This window comes from Ailuropoda melanoleuca, chromosome 5 (assembly GCF_002007445.2).
Source record: "Ailuropoda melanoleuca isolate Jingjing chromosome 5, ASM200744v2, whole genome shotgun sequence".
Lineage (NCBI taxonomy): Eukaryota > Metazoa > Chordata > Mammalia > Carnivora > Ursidae > Ailuropoda > Ailuropoda melanoleuca.
Window position 1 is genome coordinate 92,147,399 of NC_048222.1, and position 19,413 is coordinate 92,166,811.

Below are 19,413 nucleotides of genomic sequence, written 5' to 3' on the forward strand. Positions count from 1 at the left end.
AGAGCTAATCTATTCAAAAACCAAAATCAGTAAAAGAAGAATGAAAATATACAGCAATACTAGTGAAACTCTGAATACAAATCAATATAAATTCCATAGCCGTAAGCTAGACAGATACCTGCATTTCTTCTGCACATGTTCATATCTGCAACCTGTCTCCATGTATTGGTGGTGGGATCATACACTTCAACACTTTTTCGGACTAAAGGACCATCATGACCCCCAACAGCATACAGTAAGTTGTTTAACACACCAACACCTATAAAACACAAAGAACCAAACTATAGTAGAGTAAAAGAGAAAAGAAAATTTTATAACATATTAGAGTTTATTCAAATGACTTGTAAAAGTCAATATTAAAGCACACTTAAGAAATGGAAATGAATAGATTTGACAAATGAGAATCTCAAGAACTATTCTTCTAAAAAAAGGCATGTCAAATAGAATAAAAATAATATGAGGGTGAAACACAGAGAGGGAAGTCCTTTAACATAATCCTTTTGAAACCAACTTTCATGGTAAAAGCAAACCAATATTAAAGCACAAAACTTGTAAGAAATGGATATGAAGAGACTTGATTATTAAGTTCAATAAGAACTAAAAACAAAAACTAAAAGGATGCCAAACAATATAAATAATTATAAATAATTAAGTGATACAAGAAGCCTTTAACATAGCACTTAGGAATTTTACAAAGTGATATTTAAATATAGCTATCTACCACTACCTGCATAATTCAAAAGACATTTAACAGGGTCATTAAAATCAGTTTACATAATATATTTTCTGGTAATACAAAGAGAAGCCACTGAATCATTTCACTTGTTTATTAATTCTTTTCCATCATTTTTGTGCTTTAATCTAAATGAGTTTCCTACATACCGGCTCCGCTGCGTCTGGTGCTCATCTCTGCTATATAGGTCCACTCATTTGTTGTAGCATTATAGCATTCTACTGTGCTAAGACATTGACGTGAAGCTCCATCATAACCCCCTACAGCATAGAGCAAGCCTAAACATGGAATCACAAAGAAAGCTGAATTCATGAAAAGCTATTTTTTCAAGGCATAAAGTACTTTCCTCCACAGTAGAAGTTTCCCTTTTATTACTGATTTTTATAAACTATAAAGATCTTGCCTAATGGTGATCGAAGGAGTTACCAAACCACTGCAGAGTATATTTGATGATATTAGTTTAACATTGTCATCAATAAATTTGAATAACAGAACAAAGTACATTCATTGCATTTTTGGATAACATTATTCGGTAAGTGAACACCATCGTGGGAAATAATTAAATATCTTGGTAATCTTAGTAAAATGGGAAAAAGTTAAATCAAGAATTAGTACCAGTATACAGTGGAATATTATTTGGTGATAAAAAGAAATGAGGTACTAGTAAATGCTACAACACAGATGAACCCCAAAAACATTATTTTAAATCAAAGAAGCCAGTCATAAAAGATCACATACTGTATTATTTCATTAATATGAAATGTCCAAAAATGGGAAAGTTATATAGAGATGAAGTAGATTAGTGGCTGCTGAGGTCGGGGGGATGGGGCTGACAGCTAAGGGGAGTGGGGCTACTTCTTGGGGGAATAAAAATGTTCTAAAATGAATTGTGGTGATGTGTGCACACTGAATTGTACACTTTAAATGGGTGAATTGTATGATACGTGAATTATATCGCAATAAACCTGTTTTAAAACAAAAGAATTATATCCAAAGTGGGGAGGGAGTGAGAACCCACAAATTTGCACAAGCAGAAAAAAAAAATCACACCAAAAAATAATAGTTAGAGCCTTTCTTAAGCTCTTTTGGTGGACAAGGCAGGATATAAATAAATAATTGTGGCAACCCATCCTCTTAAATGTGAAACAGCCTTTCTCCAGAAGGAAAATTTTGCACGTCATCTGATTTGTTCCCTAAACAACTGCATTAAGATCAGTTAACAGTTTTATATAGGTTACAAACAGAGAGAGAGAAAAACAAGAAAGGGGTGAAGAAGAGGACAGAGGGAGAGGAGAAGGGGAGAATGAGGGCTTCCACAGGTTAGTTTATATACCCAAGCTAATTTTTAAAAAATTCTAAAATTTTACAATGGCTCTTCCTTTCCTTTTTTAAATGATCACTTGCTTGCCCATTTAGAAAACTGGTGTTCAGATTATTCCAATAACCTAAGTTCACTCCTAGCAATCAAGCCATACGTGCCTGGAAACGTTCACCTGAAACAACTGTCAGCACCCACCTCCAACAACACCAACACCCACGCTGCTCCTCCTTGTGTTCATTGGAGCCACGTGAAACCACTCATTAGACTTTATATTATATGCTTCCACAGATGATAAACCTGTAATAAAGCACAATGCTCTTCATTTCCTCCTCTAAAAAAAAAAGGTGAAGTAACTGTTCCTTTACATATATTATTAGGGAAAAGTACTTCAGGTGTGTTAAATTGGACTAAATTAAAAGAGGACAATGGTGGAATGTAAATGTATCAATTACATGATACATAGGACTAGCCCCTTTTCTACTGGGCTCCTACCCAAGCTACTGACACTTCTTAGCTTTTTAAACGTGGTAAGAGGACTGACAGTGATGCATAAAGAAAATTTATATACTAAGTATACTTAGTACTCTTCCACTATTTAAAAAAACTCTGTTTTTTAAATTTTATTTATTTATTTATTTGAGAGAGAGAAAGACTGAGCACACAGTGGCAGAGGGAGAAGCAGACTCCCCACTGAACAGGGAGCCCAATGTGGGGCTCGATCCCGGGATCATGACCTGAGCCGAAGGCAGAGGCTTAACTGACTGAGCCACCAAGGTGCCCCTTAAAAGAACTCTTGATGGAGTTTTTAAAGTTATCTTTATAATACCTGTTAAAACACTCAAACGTCTCCTAATTTTGCCACATTTTGTTCCCTAAACATGACTGCTATGTTAATGCTAACACAACACAGAAAAGACCAAAAGGAAGTTACCTGTACTGCCATCAAAGCCTCCCACGGCATATAACAACCCATTCAATACAGCGGCCCCCAAAGTGCTTCTACGGTCCCGCATGTTAGCAACGCTGGTCCACTGATCTTTCACGGGGTCATAGGAATCTACAGTGCGGACTCTCAAGGAGCCATTAAAGCCACCAACAGCAAAAACGAGCCCAGCCATGTAGACCATCCCTGCAAAAGAAATCCAGCAGTTAATGATGAATATGCAACCAGACTTCCACACTATCTAAAGGCTGAGTTCCAGGAAGTCCACAACTGTTGTCAGAATATAAGTTGCTCTTAGGAGAATGCTGACTGCACAGAACTCTATTCATCAGCAAGAATATCTAACCACTAAATTGTCCTCCTTTCTCAGATTATTAAAAAATGCAATGCTGTGGGCTGAGGTATTATTTTGACTCTTGGCTTTTTCAAATATTTATTTACAGACTTAAATACTGAGGCAATATTTGCCAACTACTTAAGCCTGTATACAGCTCCCACAGTTTTCCATTTTTCATCTTCTAATGTTTATACTCAATTTGCATAATGTACTCCTGGTTTATCATGTTAGTTAGCTAAATCAGGGGTTGTGATTATTTTTTGTAGAACCTATGAGCTAGGAATGGTTTTTACATTTTTTAATGGTTGAAAAACCACCAAAAGAAAAATATTTTGTGACACAGAATACACGAAATTCAAATTTCTGCAGCCATAAATAAAGTCTTACCGGAACACAGCCCCACTCATTCATTTATGTAGTGCCTGTGACTGGATCGCACTGGAGTGGTACCTGAGTTGTGACAGAGACCACATAACCCACAAAGCCTAAAATACTTACTCTCTGGTCCTTTAAGAAGCTTCCTGACCCTGGGCAAATGAGAGGTTATGGAATCCCTGGATGGAGAAGCCAAATTGCTAGCCTCTGGGTTTAATCACCTCTTCACTTTTTAAACTTCTTCCTGCGGTTTTCCTGATCTGAGAAGCCCCTCTCACCATCCACTCCGCTTCAAGTTTCAAGTCCCAGTGAAAGTTCCACATTCTCTATGAGGCATTCCAAGAGCCACTTTAGCCTGAAGGGATTACCTCTAGCTCCTGAACCCCTTCCCCCAGAGCAAATAATACCTAGATAGTGCATTTGAGGTTAGTAAATCTTGCACAGTCTGCATTATCAACACTTTACGCCATTCAAAGTGTTATTGTTCTTCAATTCTGTAGTGCTTATGTCACGAGTCAGCTTGGGGGCAGGCACTGTGCCTCACAGTTCTCTGAATCCAGTCGGGAGATCAGGAATCACCAGTCCCAAGTGTTCAATGCTTCATAAGATGTCGTCAAGCAAGGCATATACCACGACCCCCGACTGTCTTAACCTCTGGTGCTTTATCCCCCAGCTCCCAAAATATGTATGGATGTGCAGTCCTTCCTATGGCACGAAGACTCTTTACAGTTCAAATGAAACTGCCTGTGTTGGCTGCTTTCTGTCAGGGAAAGGAATGACTTTTCAGTCCCTGGTTCAATGAGGAAATGAATACTCCAGCTACTTTCCAGTAAATCTCAAGTGTTTGAGAAGAGCTGTGGGCAACAGGCAACGTAGGCAGAGAACTAATGAATGATGAGAATAACCCCTGAATTTCCTGAGTGCCCTCGAAAGTGAAAATGTGGTAGATCTCCTGGGAGGGCCTGGGTGGCCAGGGAGCAGTGAACATAGCAGGCAGTATGTTTCAGCATGAAAATGTCCTATATCCCAAATCATAAAGAACACTGGGGATTGTTCACTGTGGGAATTTGGGCCATTGCAATGTTCATTTTCTTTTCTCTATGAACAAAACAAAAATCTATCATCTCTCAGAGATACACAGTATACTTACCAAGTGCTAGGGTATTTCAGGTGACAAGGAAGAAAACAATACATGAGTCCAAACACTCTGGGTGGAACAGAGGGTGAACTAAAAGAACTGATACTCCCCAAAGTTACAGGGAAGCACCCAGAAGTTTGAGTAATTTGGCCAGAACAGTTAAAGGGTACCAACTCTCATCTCAAGTGGGTGGGGAGGCACATTGTGCTTTCACCAGGGCACAATGAAGGTAAAATTTACACACGAACAGTACTCTTCGGGATGGACCCAGTCAAATGAATTATGGTGCAATAAAAAGGAAACGGAATCAGGAATCCGATATGAAGTAAGAAACCAGTTATAAATATCATGGAAGACTCCAACAGTAACAATAAGATACCTAAGAATAAACTTGCCAAAAAACACACAGAACTATACGAAGAAAATGTTAAAAATCTACTGAAGAAGATGCAAGTCCTATCAGCAGTCATGTAACTAGTCCCATCATATCTTCAATTATAAAGCACAGTAATTATAATGATAACTGCTCTGTTTTGATGCATAAATAGACAAGATGAGTCAACGGAACAGAATATTTAGAATAAAACCAAGTAAATGTAGAAACTTAGTATATGATAAAGGTAGCATTTTTTTCTTCTGTCTTTGATCAGGTCTTTATCCAAAGTTAGCTGTCCAAAATGATGTGACTTTCATAGAATAAACATAAATTTTTAGGCAGCAGGCTTCTCCACGGTGGGTTTCTTTTCTGCAGGCTTCTTGTCAGCTTCTGGTTTCTTGGTAGCTGCAGCCTTTTTCCCCAGCACAGGTTTCTTCTGCTTCTTCACACCAACAGCCTTCCTTCCTTTCTTCCCTACCACAGGCTTCTTGCCTGAAACCCCTTTCTCTTCTGATTTCGCTTCTAAGGAAAAGGCAGCATTTCAAATAAATGGAAATAGCTGGATTAGCCAATAAAAAAACCTTCGGACAACTGGGTACCATTAAAAAAACAAATTCCACATCTTACTTCTTATATCAAAATAAAGTCTAGATGTTTTTGATGTGAATATAAAAATTAAAACTCTGCAGATACTAGAAAAATTCGTATTTTAAAAATACAATTTTGTTTTAGGAGAGAAACCTAGCAGACACCACCTTAACCAAGTGACTGAGGTTAACATCACCAGAAATAATCATGATAACCTCCATCTAATCATGAGAAAACATCAAACCCAAAACTGAGAGTCATTCTTCAGAACACCTGACCAAAGAATCAAGGGCACGAAAGACAAGGAAAGACAATGGAGCTGGGAGGCCTGGGTAGCTCAGTCGGTTAAGCATCTGCCTTCGGCTCAGGTCATGATCCCAGGGTCCTGGGATCGAGTCCTGCATCGGGCTCCCTGCTCAGCAGGGAGCCTGCTTCTCCCTCTGCCTCTGCCCCTCCCCTGCTTGTGCGTGTGTGCTCTCTCTCTCTGACAAATAAATAAATAAAATCTTAAAAAAAAAAAAGATTACAGAGCCATCACAGATCAGAAGAGACTAAAAAATACGACAATTAAATGTACTATGGGATTCTGAAACAGAATAAGGAAGGACATTAATGAAAAAACTCATAAAATATGAAGTCTGTATTTTAGTTATTAGTAATGTACTGATGCTAATTTCTTAGTTTTGAAAACTGTATCACAGTTGTATAATAAGATATTAATATTAAGGAATGACTATATCAAAACACTTTGTGTATCTATGCAACTCTTCTTTAACTGTAAAATTATTTCAACATAAAAAGTTTAAAAATAAATAATTTTTTAACTTAAAAAAATAAAAAACATGTATGTATGTACACACACACACACACACACACAAACAGTTTTGAGTAAGGCTTTTCTACAGAATAAACAAATCCTTAAATCCAAAGGCAAAACTCTGATGCACAGGACTTCATAAAATGGCAAAAATTTTACATGGTGAAAATACCACAAGTAAAATCAAAAAAGAAAAGATTAATACAAATAAATATTCACACCACATATGACAGACAAAAATGATACTTTCCTTACCATGTATCCGTCAACAAACCAATAAAATAATAAAAAATGGCAAAAATCTTAAACTGACAATTAGAAAAACAATGAACTTTCCTCATATTAAAGGAGTACAAGGTAAGATGAGATAACACTTTCCACTTACCAGAGCGGCAAAACTCAAAACATTTAATCACAAGGTGTTGTTGGGAATGTAGGGAAATGGGCACCTTCATATTTTACTATTAGTGGCAGTAATAATTGGTGTTTCCTCTTAGGATACCTTTGAATCAGTAACTAAGTTCTAGAGTTTTACCCCACTAAAATATGTCGGCACATGTACCTAATGATGTATGTGTAAGAGATTCACTGTAGCACTGTTTTTAACGTAAGACTAAAAACAATTGTAATGTTCAATTAAAAATTAGCAAAAACTATACTACATCCAGACCCCCCCCAAATATTAAACAACTCTTAAAGAATGAGGTAACTATGCTGATATGTAACAATCACCAAGATAACACTGCTAAAGTACTACCTTCCATTTTGCTATAAGCGATGAATTATGGACCCAACTTTGAGTCCCAGGAAGAACCCTGAGGGTTTACAACTGTCTTTCTGCTTGCAGTTTTGGCTAAATAAGGTCAATTTCAGTAAGTGTTTATAAAATGCGTGCCTGGAGGAAGGATGCATTACTGGATTACAGCAAAGTCAGGAATCTCTTAGAATGAAGGGTCCCAACCTAAAGAATTATTTCTCAACATTTCAGTAAACGTAACCAGGAAAATATCCAGCAAGTTGCTAGCTATGCCACCTTATACTAGAGAATCAGAAAGATATGTAAAGATGAAGACCGAGTGGCTATGCCCAACAATGTCTTGGGGCATTAATGGCACATCTATTTTAATCGAAGCTTTTCTAGTAAAGATTCTTCTAATTAATAAAATGAGACCTGAGAGGGAGGCTCCCAATGACTCAGCAAAGAGAAATGACCATAACGCATCATGCTTACCTGCCCTACATCTCCTGGAAGGTAATTCTGCTACTTGGTGCCATCGCTCTTCTTTAAAATCATAGCATTCCACACTTCGGATAGCCTTTGGTGCTTGGCCCCCAACTACCACCATCAACTGGAAGGGCAGAAATGTAAGCAGATGAATAAAACAACTGGCATATGGAGGGATTTAAAATGTCTTACAAAGACACTGATGTAGAGAGTGTTAGGATGAAGATGGTAGGGTGAGCTGGGGAAAACAACCACCTAATCAACATTAAATAAACATCAACAAAGGGGGCACATGTTAGAACTACAATTCTATTATCTAGCACATTTAGTCAAAAATAAGGATTTCAGAAACTAGAATAAGTTTCTGATCCTTCAAGCAAAAGCAGTATTAAAGCCAAAAACAGCAGGCAGTCAGCACTGGCAAGGCTGCAATAGGTCATAGGGCTTGCTATAAACTAGACCCTGGCTTTGTAATGACCAGGGATTAGGTCTCCACAATCCAGGAGAAAAGAAATTTATGTTAGTGGGTAGGTGAAATGAAAAGGACAGTAAGGTATTAAAAGAAACACGGAAAAAGGAGGGAAAAAAAAACTACTGAAAAAGGGGAAGTAATTGAATTGGAGTTCACAAGAGAGCACACATTCCTAGATCTCAAGTAGAGACCTCCTTTGATGCCACACAAATAAACCAACCTAAAGGACAGATAATGGAGGTACTAGAAATCATAATCAATGAATGCACAATAGGCTAGTGCTAAGAATAAATAAGGTCTAGAAATTTCTTCAATTCAACTCAATCCAACTATTTACTAAATGCCTATCATCTGTATTTGTCCAGAACTGTGCTAGGTGTCATACACATAAGAAATATAAGACATGGTCTCTACCTCCCAAGAGCTTATAGATCTCACTAAGGAGACAAGACCCATGAAGTAATTCAAGAACAATATACAATTATGTATGACCAAAAAGGTATATGATTAGTATAGACATTAATCGCTAATGCTGATCAGAAAATGGAATGTTGCCATAATTTAGTGAAAGCTTCCTGGAGGGGGTGGAACCTTGAGAGACAGATAGAATTTAGCTGTCACTGGGTTTGTCTTCTACTGAGTACAAAGGGGCATTCTTTGGCAACACTGAAAACACAGCCATCAAATTGGAAGAACATAAAAGTTAATGATATCACCTATGGAAAACTTCAAAGAATGGCAAGGACCTTGGGGGAAAGATGATGTGATGACAGAAGAAAACAGATGTTCAAAGGAAACAACAAATCAAAACAAAAGAAGATGGAATGACTCATACATACAAAAAGGGGAGGCTTGCAACCTTAACGAAGCAATGACCTACCTGTACTCAGAACTACAGAAAGATGGCTACAGAGAAAACATGATTCCTGAATCAGAGTATATCCCAAGTTTCCAAAAAGAAGCCTCTTTTAGTAATTTATTAACTGGAGAGTAGAAGGAATTTTATAGGTCTTAAAAAAGAAGACTGAGCACAGACCAATTACATGATTTTTTTTCAGATGTGTAATTCATCTAATGTTGATGCAAATACATAAAAGGAAGAATTAAGAAAATCTGCAATACTCTCCCCACTTTCACCCAAGGGGGAAAGCGGGGGGGAGAAGAAAGGCAAAGTTATAAAATCATAGAGGTAGAATAGACAGAAAGATCAACACCATATCCAACTATTTATGTAAGACTGATTAGCATTTAAACTTCTAAACACTGCCTGGCAAACAATAGTTAAAAGAGGCTTGGTTAACATCTCTGAAGATCACTTAAAGAACAAATCTCGGAAGGGAATACTTTTCAAAAAATCCTTGAGAAACAATCTGGTTTATTAGATTTCATGATTCTCAAACTTTGAATCTCATGCTTTCCGTGCAGTAGTTCCCTTCTGCACATCACAATGAAGATGGAAGGGAAAATGCACTACTGAATACAGAGAACAGCAGTATTATCTGTCCTATACTCACCCAAGAACAGGAGAATGAGGTGAGGATTTGGGACTCCAGGAATCGGAACAGGGACAAAGAATGAATAATGGGAACACAAGACAGCAGGGATGTTTGTATGAGATCAAGAGACTGCATTAAAAACCACTGTGCTACTAACCATCAAAAGAGGTGACCATGTACTGTATGGTGACTAACATAATATAATGAAAAATCATTAAAAAAAAAAAAGAAGTGACCATGACTCTGACACCCCAAGTTATTTGTAAAAGGCATCTGATCTCATTTGAAAAACACCAAACTAATTATGCTAATGTAAGAGAATAGAAAACTGGGAACATTTTTTTGCATGGAAAAGTTAAATGTGACATATTTAAGGAAGGCAAGGAGTAGAGAGTTAAACAAATTCAAGCAACCATCTTAAAATGTGGATTGAACTTTTTTTTTTGTTTTCTTCACCTATTAAATATTAGTTAGAAAATGCCTCCTGAAAAATCAAATTTCATAATTTTCCAATTGGAAATCTCAACAGATACCCTGAATTAGAGAAAAATACATACACAGAAATAATATGATAGTGTTTGTAAAAATACAGATTCCAAAGTGAAAAAGCAACAAAGTACAGTAGCAAACACAGTTTCTCATTATGATGTATAAATCCAAAGATGACTTACGCAATCCCAATAGTTTATTGAAGATGAAAAACTACTGTCTGAGATATAAAAAGAATCATTCATGCAAATCTGTATGAGTCCACGGAATCAGAGCCTCATATAAAAAGTACTATAAGTCACTGTCGTGGTAGAAATATTACTGAATATTACAAAAGTTTCCTTAGCACTACTACCACATTTTGTCAGATCTGACTTATCATTACCATGATAAAATGCATCATTATTATGAAATATGTAAGAATGAGAAATTAATCTTTGCTTCATTCTTACCTACCTACCCAGAATTAATCTTGAATATAACCACTCTAAAATGACAAACAGTGTTGCTGAAAGAGCATCCAATACAAGCATCTTTTCAAAAATATGTGCAGATAAATAAATTTTGAGAAGGCATCATGCAAATGCAAAGTCAAAGCAACATGGAGCTCACTGCCACCTGCCATGTCTGCTGCCCCTCCTCCCAGCCACCTAAGAGAGCAGAATAAATGACCTTCACGGATAGTATACCCACCACAAAATAAAAGCTAAAGAATTGAGAAATCCAGAAGTACAGAGTTGGAAAGCCACAACCAGAAAAGCCCAGAAACAATATAACTGAACAGATGATTACAACTCTACAAAAGAGAAAATAAAATACTTGATAGGATTTTACCAAGAACTCTTCAGAAAGTTTCCAAGAGTGACATGTTTATTCCAGAAATTGGAAGAGTTAGTTTTCACTCTAAAGGTCATTGCAGCATAGTTAAAGACAGCAAAGCTAAAGACGCCAGAAGAGGGAATATACAAGAAGAGAACTTTTACAAATATGGGAATGTTTAAAAAAGTATTAAAGATAAACTACTGAGAAGGATGCTGAAAAAACTTGCATAAAAAGAAATGGTAATTTAAATGGGCTAAGATTATGAACACTTTTTATAAATCTTTTTTTTTTAAGAACAAAAACTGACACCAAATAATATGGACAAATATGAAGTGATGTGGACTTATAAAGATGGCTATTTATAAAAGCAGGTAAAAGGGTATTTGGAAAATGTAAACATTTATAAAATCAGCAGACCCAGATGGCATGCATACTAAAGTGTTAAGGGAACTAGCTAATGTACTTACTGAGCCACTTACAATTATTTTTGAAAAATCTTGGAGAACTGAGGAGAGATCAGAAAATTTAAAAACGGCAAATACCAATTTTCAAAACAGGGTAGGAAGTGAATGCCTTGTAAATACCTTTTAAGTGATAATAATTCTGAGTAAAAATTTAGAATATTTTGAGAAAAGCATCCGAACCTCTAGGAGATGACAAAATGATGAGTTCAACACGCAAAGGGATGTTTTTGTTTTTGTTTTTTAAAGTTACGTGCCAAATTTGAATCTATTTGATCCTGAATCTCACTGGATGTTACAGCCCACATTACTTATTTTTGGCTTAGATAATAAACATAATCCTATGGACTGAAATTTTCTACAAATGGACTATGTTAGTGAGTGATTATTTCTAGCAAGGTGTCACCAGGAAGAGTGCTGAGGTCCATTCTAAATTAAAATATTTACTAATGATCTAGAAAAAGGAGTAAACGGCATACTTGCAAAATACACAGTTGGTTCTAAATTGAGAACTGGTATTAACACTGGGCAGAACATAAAAACAATACCAATATAGATTTGAAGAAATTAAAAATGTATACTCCAAAAGTAAAACTTGAAAAAAACACTAAGTAAAAGCATTAAATGAAAGAATTTAAAAGACATAATTTAATGGAAAGGATAGAGTGGTAACTAAATATGATGTAAGAAAACAATGGGTAACAGATTAATTCTTATTTCTTAATCCATCATTGCCCCACACGCATACAAGAGCTAATGACAAATACATAAATAAAAGCATTATATTATGGATCATTCTGATCAGACCATACATAAAATGATGCGTAAAGTGTTTTTCTAGTACCATGAAGATGGAAAAGAGCACAAGAAATTGCAAACAGAGACAGAAATGTGGGGTTTTTAAAACATAAATGGCTTCAACTAAAAAGGTAAAGGTAGAATATGATGGCGATCTGGGACAACAGAGGGGAGACCTACACTGAAATGGCTCCAGAGGAAGCGTGAGTGAAACGTCGGACAGTATACAACAGGGAAAGGAAGAGGAAGGAAATGGACCGAACAAGCTGTTATCAGCCTTAACTCTAATATGTAATTCTGTGAAACTGCTCGGTTTTCAGTCATTACCTAAATACATAGCTTATGGACAAATCTTTCTACCTACTCTGATTTTCCTTTCTACTGTAACTAAAGCGGATAAAACTCAGAAGTTGCTTTCTGTTCCAGAACAGTGACATTATGCAGTTTATAAAAATTAAATGAACCAAACAATCCCCACCCTCCACACACAAACCCAGTAGAGAAGTTGAATTGTATACACTACAATGAATTCTCAGGCACATGGAAATTCAGATGAGTAAAAATATTAACAGCCTCACTATGGGCCTTTCAGATGAAGTAATAACAAGCGTGAACAATAGATCCTACTTTGGGAAGGTTCATAGGTGTCCTCAGTCGGGTCCGGACACTCTTCATTAATATACGCTGCTCTGTTGGCAGCAAATGATACTTCATAGCTTCAATGAGGTAATCCTTGCAAGCACTGCTATTCTTGACCAACGCTTCCTCTTCAACCCTCTGTAAGAAGAAACAAGATACCCATGACGGGGCCACTATTTCATCATAAAACTGGCAAAGAAACAGAAGTAAAGAAGAGGGGGAAAAAGTAGTAACTATCCTCTCTGGTTTAGTCTTTTCCTTACAAAGGAAACTTTATAAATATCACTACAAGACAAATAAATGAAGCCAAAAAATGCTCAAGTATCTGGTCTGTAGAGAAAAACATATGTAAGTAATAAAGAGAAGACTGGAATCAAAATTATTTACCTCAACACCAGCTATAGAATAATATTTAGATAATACTACATTCACCTATTTCTCTCTTTCTTTTCCGGGTATATTCACCTATCTCTTATCTTTAAACATCAAGAGTAAGAAAAAAATTTAGATAATGAGTCCTTTGGGTGGAGTAGGCAATACTAATAAAGACACTTTTCAAATATCAAAAGGCAAATAAAATAGCCAAAAGAGGGATTCAAAATACTTTATAACAACATGCCTACACCACAAATAAATCTTGCCCCTACTATTCCTGATGTCAAACCCAGGACAGATTTTTCTGCTCATTTTCTGAGTAGTGGAGAGCCAATGCTTACACAGATCACAACAAATAATGAGGCTTCAAGAAACCTAAAATGCTCAGATTGTATCTCTTAATAAAGAATGCTTCCTTAAATGGTTTCAATTATAAAAATGTTGAAATGTTCCTAGTAGGATGCCAATAAAAAAATTAATTCAAAATTGTTCATGGACTGCTAAAATCCATTTATTTCTACTTATTTCAAATAACCTGGTTCTCCTCAGATTAGAAATAAAGACAGAAACCAAATGCATGCCACTGTTTTACTATGAAGTAGAATTAAACAGTATTTGGGTCAAATGTCAAAACTGCATTTCTGCAGGGCAATCAGAAGAAGCTATCAGCAGGATAAGCAAAGAAGATGCAGAGCAGGAACACAGAGGCACAGGTGCATTTATTTACATGTAAATGACCATAAACTCTGCCTGGATAAGCACGAGTATTTGCTCGCCCACATCGAACATAGGGAAGCCACATCGAACATAGGGGGAAGCAAATTTCTACGAATGGGGAGTAACTGAAGAAGGAGCAGCTGCCAAGCACTGCAGGTGCCTTTACTGTCCTCCTCCGTCCTGTGCCCTGTGATCTGTATTCTGCAGGTCTTACCACTGCGTAACAGGGATCTACATGCTGTCAGCCCAGCGACAAAGTGCTAGGTGTAGTCATGTGCTTTGCATATGCTTTTACCTGAACTAAATATTCCCGAGGAAGCAAAGGTAACCGCACATGTTCCATCAGCCGAGCCATAAATTCTTGCCTTACATCCTTGTCATGGTTTACCCAAGCTATTACTGCTTCAAATACCTGGCAGAAAATATGGGGAAAAGAAAAATACGTAATGAGTTATGTACTGAGGCATCTGAACGAAGTATGATGAGATTACATCGTATTCACAGTTCTTGCTAAGACCTCCAAGTTTAATACATAGCTCAAATTTTTCAAAATCCTGACCTGTGCTATTTCTGTCTTTTAATTTGGTATTTAGTAAGTACTTTATTTTCTTCCAGCTTTGCTGACATATAATTGACAGATAACACTGTGTAAGTTTAAGATGTTCATTTGATATATCTATACATTGCAAAATGATGACCATCACACCTTTAGCTAATACCTTCATCATGTCACATAACTACCACTTCTTTTTTGTGGTGAGAACACTTAAGATCTACTCTCTTTAGCCACTTTCAAGTACATAATACAGTTTTGTTAATTATAATCACCATACTCTACATTCCCCCAGAACTTACTCATCTTATAACCAGAAGTTTGTACCCTTTCACAAACATCTCCTCATTTCTCCCATCCCAAACCCATGTGACCACCACTGTACTTTGTTTCTATGAGTTCAGTTTATTTAGATTCCAGATATAAGTGATATTATACGGCAGTTGTCTTTCTCTGACTTATTTCACTTAGCCCTCAAGGTCCACACATGTTGTCACGAATGGCAGTATTTCCTCCTTTTTCATGGTCGAATAATCTTTATCCATTCGTCCACTAATGGACACTAGGTTGTTTCTAAATTTTGGCTATTGTGAATAATGCTGCAATAAACCAAGGCACATGGCAATGCAGATGTCTCTTCAAGATTCTGTTTTCATTTCCTTTGGATATACCCAGAAGTGGAATTGCTGAATCATATGGTATGATCATACGGTATGAATCATATGGTATCACTTCTACTTTTAATTTAGTAAGTACCTTTAGTACTTTTATGTATTAAGTATTTTTCATTTGGTGTTTACTAAGCATTTCTCTAAATACATTAATCTTCTTGAACTTAAGTGGTAGCTGTGATAATCTGATGATACATGATCTAATTTACTGTTGATAACCTTCCTAATTTGAATTTGGTTCTACTTACCTAGATTTAAATCTCAATTCTCTTTGGAATAAAGCACCCAAAATAATAAAGCAAAGTGACACTGTAGAATGAAAATCATGTACCACTATAAATAACTATTTTTGGCTTTTTCTTTAGGTTTACAAATAAATGTTAACCATACACTTCTAAATCAAGGGTCTGCAAAATAGATGGACTCTCTTTTCTCATAATGGAATATATTAAAACCTAATATTTTAAAATTTTCTTAAAAAATGAAATAATAAGGGCATTACAACTTAACAACATATACCTGTGAAAAAGCTAATAAGCTAATATGAAGACAGTATTTGACTATATAATTTCCTTCCAGGCTGATGAATATATAATCTAATAATTTTTAAAGGCTTGTAGAAAATGCCTGAAGATAGGTGTGGATTACTGGAAACAAAAAATACTTCTGTTGATGAAGGAATAGAGGAAGAAACAAAAAATAATTGACATTATAATTAACATGCCTCTTTAATTCATTCTGTCAACAAGTTCTATCAAGTACCTCTATGTGTTGGGTGCTACAAATAAAGAGAATCCTGTCAATTCTATGTACTATTTCTCAGCTCTGCTCTCTCTTCACCTGTTTCAACCATCCTATGTCAGATCCTATTGCCCACCGGTATGACTTCAACATCCTCCTATCTGACCCTCACCCCACTTTTGGTTCATTCAGCACACAACCACTGTGACAGCTGGCCTCCAAAATGGTTCTCTAATAAACCACATCTCTGAGTATCCACACCTTATGTAGGAACCTGCCACAGGGAATCTAAGTTGGCCCTGTGTAACCAAAAAACAAAAAAACCCAGCAGAAGCAATACTGCATGGCCTCTGAAGCTGGGTGGTAAGAAGCCTTTCAGTTTTCACTTGGGTCTCTCGAAATGCTCACTGGGGGGAAGAAAGATGTCACGCAAGAAGTCTGATTACTTGAGATCACCATGCTATGAGGAACCCAAACTAGCCACACAGAAGGAGGGCAGGGAGGGGCCAGAGAAAAGAGGACAGAGGAGGAGGGAGATACCAACCAAACCCCAGCCCAAGAGCCAGACAAGCGAACGAAGGAGCAACCGTGGATATTCTGGAGACATAAGACACCATGTACAGACGGACTGAAGCTCCAGTACGACTCATCTGGTATCATGCTGGTATCTCCACACATTCAAGCCAAGCCAGAGGAAGCCCCAGACACTACAGAGCAGAGATAAGCTGTCCCAATATGCCCTGAATGAATTCTGCCCACAGAATTCTGAGTATAATAAAATGGTTATTGTTTTGTGTCGCTACACTTTGGGTGGCTTGTTATGCAGCAGCAGAAAATCAGAACAGCTTCCATGACATTTCTATTACGTAGGTATTATCATGACATTCTCCTACCACTTAAAACCCTTTAAAGGCTCTTCATCACTAAGATGAAGTCAAGGTTCTTTAATACGGCTGAGAAGATATTTTATGCCATCTTCCCATCTTACCTCCTCCCACTCTGCCAAACATATTCTAAACTCTAACCATATAGAACCAAATTAATGCAATTATTCTTTCACACCTTTTTTGTGTTTATGTATTCTACCTCTACCTGGAATGCCCTTCCTATTCCCACCCATCCAGACTTTCCCAGCAAACTCATACTCCTACACATGAGACAGGCTGAACTGCCATCCCCATCCAAGGAAGGATGAAATGCTCCTAGAGTACCCTCTAGAGCATTCCATAATCATTTATTTACCCCACTGGTTGTCCCTCTAGCTATGGAGTAAAGATTTCTATTTTGTTAATATTTCCGTTACTGTGACACAGTGGCAGTATCTGGTACACAGTAGGCACTCAATACATGTCTGTTAATATGAATAGTAATGTCTTCCTCTTCTCCGTATTTCTAAAGTGCTAAGATTACACATCTAACAAGCACTTCTCACATATCTTTTTCATATGGTAAATATAGTAGTAAATGTGTCTTTTTATGCCCAGGCAGGATGGATATCTTTGAAGAATAAAGCTAAATTTCATATAGCTTTAAATGAAAAGCACACAAAGGAAAAAAAAGTTTCTGTTTCTCCAAACTCGGTGTGTTCACAAGCTTTTGTGCCCTGATTCCCAAAGAATACAACACCGACCCAAAGAATAAAAAAAAAAAAAAAACCAAAAGAAGAGAAAAAGAAGGGGTGGGGGGGGGGGGTGCCTGGGTGGCTCAGTTGGTTGAGTGGTCAACCCTTGATTTCAGCTCAGGTCATGATCTCAGGGTTATGAAATCAAGCCCCATGTCAGGCTTCATCCTCAGCACAGAGTCTGCTTGAGATTTTCTCTCCTCTCTCTCTGCCCCTCCTGCTCGTGCTCTCTCTCCTTCTCTCTTTCTAGGAGAAAAAAAAAAAGGTGCAGGTGGCTGACAAAGGCAACTCAAAATGCGGAGGGAGGGAGGCTACAGCCAGACAAAGCAGCTGCACAGCACTCTGGAAGGGAGAAGGGAAGCACTGGGAGGAGTGGGGTATGAATAGCAGGAGAGCAATCTAAAGGAAGGGTAGGGTCAAGAATGTTCAGTCTAGAACAAGCTATTACTCTGTTATCCCTAGTAACTTCTTCCAACTCATGACAGTGAAATTACTTTGGTTTGAGAAATACTGCATTTAGATCACAATTTTTATAGGCAGCTAGCTGTGAAAAGAAACCCAGCACCCAAAGGACTTGTTTCAAACAGTTTAATGTGTGCCAGTTCTTGCGGTGGGCATCAAGTACAAAACTCTAACCTCTAGCAATTCAGGGAACTTCCTATGGAGTGAAGAAACAGTAATTTGCACAAACAACAAGTTAACTAGTTGAGTTTCTAATAACTTCCAGGTCAAAGACCACTGGCTGTCACTACACATATAGGATTACAAAGTTACAAAACAAAGTGAAATAAGGAGAGGAAAAGTACTACATCACAATATACTAGAAAAGAAAAATTTAATTACCTTCTCCTCTGAGGAAATGGTAAGTTTGTCACTTGAGATTAAGCTGCACACTTGTTCAATGCCGAGATTGAGAAATTCTTCACTAAGTACAACATCTGCAAAATGGTGCTCTGTTTGGAGGTTGAAAATAAAATCCATTAACACCAATATTCCATTATCCAGCTTCAAACTGCTTCAAAAGGAAGAGGCTTTTCTTAATCTAACCTAAGGAAGAGAAAAACAACTGCATTTCCTCAAGGTAAGAGCTAACAAAGCCCAAACAATCTCACCTGGGGAAGTGCTCTCTACCTGAGTAACAAAGTAGAGGCACAGGTAGGAAAGCTGCCTTATCATATACTCAGCTGAATCACTTCTGCTTCACATGGTGGCATGTCAGAGTTAAACATGTATTCCTTACATGCTAATAAGACTATCGGTATTCAAATCTGTAAAACTTTTTGATTACATAAATCAGATTAAGTACATGGTATTAATATATTCACACACTTGAATGTACTATGTAAAACATTAGAGGACTCCAAAACAGAATAAGGAGGGGAACCTGCTTTATTTGAAAACTTTAAACAAAGAAATTTTAAATGCTGGCCAGTCTGAACATATGACCATCATTTAAAAAAACAGAATTGATTTATAATATAGGTAGTGCTGAATTCTGGGATAGTTTATCTGGGGACCAAACCATACTGTTTTATACTGTCAACCCCTTTCCAGAAACTGGTAAAACTAGTAATTCTTAAAATACTTAAAAAAACTTTCTTTGATTTCACAAATATACTCACTCCTCCAAAGAGGGAAAAAACTATTCATATAATCAATGACTTTACAACTTTAAAAAATGAATCACTTACAAAATAACATTCCC

The 19,413-nt window shown here is 36.9% G+C and overlaps 1 protein-coding gene across 3 annotated transcripts in view; it reads right to left on the reverse strand.

The window, feature by feature from the left end:
* KLHL2 (kelch like family member 2) overlaps nucleotides 1–19,413 on the reverse strand; it is a 96,471-nt gene that overhangs the window by 4,743 nt on the left and 72,315 nt on the right. For all 3 annotated transcript variants that reach the window (XM_034661411.1, XM_034661412.1, XM_019807975.2), the window contains 8 exons: nucleotides 18,552–18,661; nucleotides 14,418–14,534; nucleotides 13,019–13,168; nucleotides 7,860–7,977; nucleotides 2,986–3,183; nucleotides 2,250–2,351; nucleotides 883–1,011; nucleotides 119–259 (listed from right to left, as the gene is read on the reverse strand). In XM_034661411.1, the coding sequence (XP_034517302.1) occupies nucleotides 119–259; nucleotides 883–1,011; nucleotides 2,250–2,351; nucleotides 2,986–3,183; nucleotides 7,860–7,977; nucleotides 13,019–13,168; nucleotides 14,418–14,534; nucleotides 18,552–18,661 (1,065 nt within the window). The remainder of the gene's footprint in view (nucleotides 1–118; nucleotides 260–882; nucleotides 1,012–2,249; nucleotides 2,352–2,985; nucleotides 3,184–7,859; nucleotides 7,978–13,018; nucleotides 13,169–14,417; nucleotides 14,535–18,551; nucleotides 18,662–19,413) is intronic.